This window comes from Bison bison, unplaced genomic scaffold, assembly GCF_000754665.1.
Source record: "Bison bison bison isolate TAMUID 2011002044 unplaced genomic scaffold, Bison_UMD1.0 scf7180017864099, whole genome shotgun sequence".
Classification (NCBI taxonomy): domain Eukaryota; kingdom Metazoa; phylum Chordata; class Mammalia; order Artiodactyla; family Bovidae; genus Bison; species Bison bison.
This window is the reverse complement of record NW_011494671.1, coordinates 174,273-180,771: the sequence shown is the minus strand read 5'-3', so window position 1 is coordinate 180,771 and position 6,499 is coordinate 174,273. Positions and strand designations below refer to the sequence as shown.

The window sequence follows — 6,499 nt, the reverse complement described above, 5'->3', positions numbered from 1 at the left end:
TCCGTCCATCTGCTCACAGTGTTGCCTTCCTCTCTTCTCCCCGCCCACCTCCATATCTCCTCCTGTTCTTCCCCCTTCACTCCCTCTCACTCCTCCTCTCCCAGCTCAGCATCTCGTCCTTTTTCTCACATCTATAAAGGAGGTGATGAAGTATGCACAATGAAGGGAGTGGCCCCCATGCCCCTCACGTCCACATGGCCCCTCGGGGCCCCCGTGAACTCTAAGGGGCCCTAAGGCAGAACCTTGTGTGCCTCCTTGTGAGGTCAGGGCGGAAGGAGGGCACTGCGGCCTTGTGTGTCCTCCCATCCTTTCTCCATGCCGCTGCCTCCCCTCCCCTCCTTCTCCCACAACAGGGGCTTCCTTGGATGCTAACCGCAGGAGTGGACTTGGGCTAACTGAAACATAAATAGGATCAGGAAGCCTCACAAGGCTGTGCCCCTCTCGAGTTGAAGGCAAAGTGGGTGGTCCGCCTCCGTGGAGCCAAGGCTACCTGGGGACCAATGGGCGGCATCCTTGGACACCACCCTTTAGGGGCCAGGGCTAAGTCTTTCTGAGACTCGGTTTCTCAGGAAGTCCTCCAGGGCCCAGCTTGTACCCCAGAGCTGAGGGTTGCTCCCATAGGAGAATCACCTCCCTCCTATAAGAAGGATGCAGGGGGCCAGGCGCTGAAGTCCGCTGTGCATTTCCTCCTGACATGTATTCACCTCCCGAACCAGGGCCCCTGCCACCCCCGGGGGCTGAGGTCCTGCAGTGGGATCAGGCCCATCTCCTCTCAGGGACCCCACCTTCCGGACCACTCAGGTTTCCCAGATGCTTGCACTTCCTGTCAGCACGATTCTCTCTGCTTGGCTCTCCTCTTTGCTGCTGCCCTTCTCCCAGGTCCACAGGTCAAAAGCAGCTTGGGCATAACCACCTGTGAAAGTCTTTCCTTCTTTCCTGATCACTGCTTCCCTCCCCCCCCCTACCCAGTATCCCGTGCCTCCCCAGACGCTCAGGGTCTCAGGGACCTTCTGCCAACCTTGCCCTCACTGTTGTTATGTGTGCCCCCTATCTGGTCTTCAGGCTCTGTGAGGTCAAGGTCCTGGCTGAATCCTGCCACTCCTGACACCTTTCCCCCTGGCAGTGCCTGTTGAATGTTGTGTGGGTGGCACAGGAAGGCTTTGGTGATGAGGAGAGACCACCCTGTCCCGTGCTGGGGAAACAGCCCCCCACTGGGCTCCCTGAGGGGTGTTTGGATGCTTGGATTGTACTCAATGGGCCTGTGGTAGTGAAAGAAAGAAAAATATAACACAGATCATCAAGCAGAGCTTGAATCCACTCTTGTTCCTTTTGTCTGTAACTGTGATAATTGCCGAGCTAACACATCGGGCGCAGGGGGATCTGCGTTCTAGTCTGCCCTGCATCCCCTGCTGCCTCTGAGATCTCAGCAAAAGCCCTGCTCTCCACCACACCCCACCCCCAGCGCCTTCCTCATCCTTCAGGTGCAGAGTTGACTGGTGTCAGAGGCTTCCTGCAACTCACAGATCTCCTAAGTAGGGAGAGAGGAGTGGATTACTGCCCTTCAGAGAATCCTGGGGTCCTGGGTATGAGGCTGCTCTGAGAGGGCTCACCTGGTGGGTGGGTGCCCACCTGGAGCTGTGGTTCTTCTGGCTTCACTCAGGCCTCCTCCTGTCCAGGTCAGGCTTCACTCGAGCCGTATCCCAGCCTGCTTCTCCAGCAGCCCTCCCAGGGCTCAATTCAACAGCACTTCTGGTTAAAATCCATCTGTCATCAAAACCCACTCTCATTGTGTGAGCCGTCACTTCGCAGAAGCTGGTGGTGGGATTTGAGCCCACCTGCCCCACTTTCAGAGTGCTCTGGGAGGCCTGGGTCCTCGCTGGGTCAGCCTTGCCTGGGCTACACTCTATAAAGCATGCGTCGTCTTCTGGGCTGTCCTGTTAGAGTATAACCCGGCAGAGTAGGGAACTGAAGGGAAGGAAAGGGACTCTGAAATCTGCTTTCCTGCTTTTTCCTACGCAGGTAACCAAGGAGAACAGAAACCACCTTTTGCCAGAGATTGTGACGCACATGCAGAGCAGCCGGAAGTGAAGACGACGTGTCACCACTTCTCTGCACGTGCAGACGTTTCTTTGAGAGGAGCCCCAGTGCTCTGCCCGACCAAGTTTTATGCCTTTAGTTTATGAAACCTTGGAGGCTTTTCCAAAGAAAGCCTGACAGCTGTTTTCCATAAAATGTTTTAAAAGATCAAATTAGCCTTAGTGCTGGATTGACTCTACAAGATTAACAATCCACTGTGGTGTATTTATGCTGAGAGATTTCTGTTTATTTCCTCTTGCAGTCGTGCGTATGATTTGGGTAAATTATGAAAGAAGAAATGGTTTTCGGAATATTAGATGGAATTTGCCCCCATTGAAGTTTATAAATGTGTTCAGGGGAGGGGGGTGGGGAGGAGTTCACTGCCTGATCATTTTGGCATGTTAGGAAAATTAAACCCCTCCCTGGGAGCAGCTGCAGCCTCCTGCAACTTGGAGTGATAACAGTTATTTGATTTTAAGAAAATCAGTATTTCAAGAAAAGCCATTTTCAGTCCTTCCCTGCCTGCATCTTTTACTGTTTATATGTTTGGTTATTGCTTAATAAAATAAAGAGAAATGTGATGACTGCAGACATGCGGGTCCTGATGTGGGAGGAATGAGCAGCCTTTAGAAATGTTGGTAGCACTTGGTACTCAGCAGGGGTTCAGATCAGAGTCCCATTTGGGCCCCGTTCATTTAGACATGTTCACAAACTTTTCTGGCCCCGTTTCCCTTCCAGAAAAGGGGTGAGTGAGTGCCATCAGAGGAGGGCTGCCCCAGCCTGAAGGAAGCCACGCTCACCTGGGTGGAGACCAGCCCGCTGGGGAGTGGCCAGGGCCGGAGCCAGGGCTGTTGGGAAGAAGCCTGCAGAGAGATGAGGTTCGGCCCTGGCAGGGCCCCATGGGCCAGACCACTGAAACCCCAGGGCTCACAGAGGATAAGAGTTGCTCTCCCAAGGGTGATGGTACTCGAGTGATAGACATGTCAGTGTTTTTGAATTGCCAGTATATTTTTTTAGCCTTCGCCACAGTGCCAGCTGGTGCTATTGTTGGGAGTGTGCACGAATGTGACCACTGATCCATTTGGGCATGTGTAGAGCAAGGAGCTTGGCAAGGTGGGCCCTGGGACAGCAGACAGTACAGAAAACACTGGCGTCTAAACCAAGATGACAGCTTACAGCCTGTGACCGGCTCTTAGGATGGTCTGTCTGCCCCATGTGGCTTTCTGGAACCTGGTCTGCACTGGCCCAGGCTCTGCAGAGTCACACCTGGAAAGGGTCTCCCAGATTATCAATGGACCTCAGCCTGAGAAAGGGTGCCTGGGCCTGAGAAAGGGTGCCTGGGCCTGGGTGAGGGCGCGGGCATCCCACTCTCCCTGCCTGGATGACATGTCCTGGGAGGCTCTGCTGTGACATCCGACAGGTGGGGTGTGACATGAGCTGCACTCAGTGGGACCAGAAGGCACAGCTTGGCGTGGTCTGCGAGCTCCATGCACTGGGGTGGCTGCTGCTCTGAAGCAGGTAGAGGCTTCTCAGGTGTAGGGGCCCTATTCCTGTGATAAATCTACTCCCCTTCAGCTTCCACAGCCCTGGGTGAGCCCCGCCCCCGCAGCCCTCAGCACCAGCAAAGAGGGAGGCAGGCTGAGTAGGTCTGGGCCCCGTGCCCCCAGCACCCTGGCCTGGGGAGCAGGCTGCCCTCTTGGGGCTCCTGCCCCAGCAGGAAGCAGCCTCCGCCGGCGCCCCTAGCAGGGGCTCTGTGGCTGTGAGGAGAAGGGGACATTTTCCAAAGGAAACCAGCACAACGTTATAAATCACCCATGTGCCAGTAAAATTATTCTTAAAAGCATCAAAGTTTAAAAAAAAAGAAACAAGGGGGGAAAAAAGGAAAGGAGCCAAAGCCAGATGTGCCTGAGGAGGGTGAGGTCGGGGTCTCCTCGCAGCATGGCCCTGGGCAGTCGCTGGTGTGGGGAGCTCCTGCACTCTCGCTCGTGACGGTCCTGGCAGGAAAGGATTTGAGCCCAAGTCTGAGTGTCTCTTCCCATGACCCCCCACGTGCCCCCTTCCCCGGAAATTCATGTTGAACTCTAATCCCCCGTGTGATGATATTAGGAGGTGGGGCCTTTGGAGGTGATTAGGTCATGAGGGTAGGGCCATCATGAAGGGGATTTGTGCCCTTGAAAAAGAGGCCCCAAAGCCCTCCCTCACCCCTGCTGCCATTTGAGGAAGCGGGCCTCACCAGACACTGAATCTGCTGATAATGTGATCTTGGACTTCCCAGCCTCCCAACTGTGGGTAATATTTGTTGTTTAAGGCTCCAGCCCGTAGTATCAGATAAAATGAATTCACAAATAACTGCAACTCAGGGCGAAGCATGCACAGCCTGTAGAAACAACATTCTGCTGAGGCTAAAGAGGGGAGAGAGGGCGGGACACCTGAGGCACACACACTCGCCGAGCACTGCATCTGTGTTAGCCACTGAGGGGAGGGGCTCCCAGAGAGGAGGGGGCCACTTGAGATCAGGAATCCTCTTACACCTGAGTTTGAAATGCTTGCTATTCAGATAAATCCAGATGCCTAGCATAGCTGGGTGTGAGTCCAGATTTCACGGGGGAATTCACTCTGAAAAGCATCCAGTGGACATACGCAGAGCTCGCATGAAGAGCTCAGGCTGGAAGACATGGTCAGCAGGACGAGGCAGAGCTGATGTGGAGGCCGGGTGTGCCCAATTGTTCTTTCCTCCTCCCTGTAGCAGCCACTTCACACACAGTATTTTTAAAAATGGGAGTTTTTTTGTTTGTTTTTGGTCATGCCTGTGGAATATTTGTTCCCCAACCAGGGATCATACCCAGGACAGGGGTAGTGAGTGCTGAGTCTAACCACTGGGTCACCAGGGAATTCCCCCAAATAGTTATCTTTTTATCTCTGAATAAGAAACGTTAGGGAGATGGTCCTGTAATTCACAAAATATGATCTCTCCCGTGGCTGACATGAAGAGGGCCCCGTAATGCTGTAAGTTCATTAAGTTACAGGGGCAAGGGGCAATGCCCCCGGGAAGCCTGGGAATGTGGGATGGACCTTGCCCCTCTTTCTCTTCCATCTGTGTCTGTGCTCATGGAATGCTGTGTCTGGGAAGATCAGGTGGAGGCGGGGTCGGGGGAAGGCCTGATGGCAGGAGCTTGTGACTTGGGACAAAACAGTAGGAAAGTGGAGGAGGCTTGAGGAGAGTTCAGGGAACAGGCCTTGTGATGCCTGTTTCATGGACCAAGAGAAGTCCGCACATCAAATAATCTTAGAAACAGCCTGCCAGGCAGATGGTTTTAACACACGGTGCAGAATGTAGACTCAATAATGCCAGAATAGCCACGTGATTCATATAAAACCCAGCACTACAGTCTATATTATCTTTCAAAGAGAAGCAATTGTGTTCAGCATCCAAATGTAGAAAATAGCTCTTTAGCTCAAGTCCAGCAGAACGTTTGAATAACTCCAGTAGGAAATGTCACCTTTGGAAAATCTCCTCTAAATGGGGGCTAATAATACAATATTTTGCAAGGAGTACACTCTGATAAACAGTTGATCAGCTGAAGATCAGATTAACGAGCTCATGAGTTGTAAATATAAAAGTTGTTTACAACACTTAAAAAAAACGCGTGACTGAGTTGTTGACAGCCCAGAAGAGTCCTGGAGGGAGGCCAGCCGTGATCTCGCCCGGGGTCCACGTGCGCACACGCTCTGCGTGCACACTCAGGCAGCCTTCCCGCTATAGACAGTGCGGGGCGTGGCGCCCTGTCTGAGGAGTCTGGCCCTGATGTGGGTAGACCACACCGTTCCTCCTCCCGCTGCACCCCAAAAGCTGCCAGAGAACCAGGATAATAAGCAGTAGACCCAGCAGTTGAAGAAGCAGCTCGTAGATCTCTCGTGGAACAAGATGCAGGCACAGCAGGGATGCATTTGTCTTTTCATCTGCATCAGCCTGTCCTTATAGACTGGTTTCCTAGCTCTTTGAGCAGCTCTCACTTTCTCTGAAAGCCATGCCTCTGTTTCTTACTTCTAGAGGCCCAAGGAGCACCCAGGCTGAATGCTGCTGGGCGTGGGTCATTTTCTTACCTAATTCAAGTGACCACCCTAATGTAGGGAAGCTGCCCTTTAGTCCCGAGGGCTTGGTTGCCAAGTTGCCCAAGAGAATTTCAGGAACTGCCAGCCAAGTTTGGTTGAGCCAACTTAAAGAACTGTACTGAGGTTATTTCAGCTGTTCTTTAGACAGACATCTGCAAATCCATCAGAAATAAGAAAAATGCACCTCTAGGGATCACTGATTTGAGAACGCACTCTGTCTCTGATGATAGACTCTATCTATTGCTGCTGCTGCTGCTGCTGCTGCTAAGTCACTTCAGTCATGTCTGACTCTGTGTGACCCCATAGACGG

General features: G+C 52.9%; 1 protein-coding gene across 1 annotated transcript in view; it reads left to right on the top strand.

Annotated features, from left to right (window-relative positions):
- Positions 1-2,665, top strand: part of NTPCR (nucleoside-triphosphatase, cancer-related) — a 39,090-nt gene extending 36,425 nt beyond the window's left edge. The window contains exon 5 of the mRNA XM_010838595.1: positions 2,020-2,665. Within this exon, the coding sequence (XP_010836897.1) occupies positions 2,020-2,088 (69 nt within the window). The 3' untranslated portion in view covers positions 2,089-2,665. The remainder of the gene's footprint in view (positions 1-2,019) is intronic.
- Positions 2,666-6,499: the final 3,834 nt, after the last annotated feature.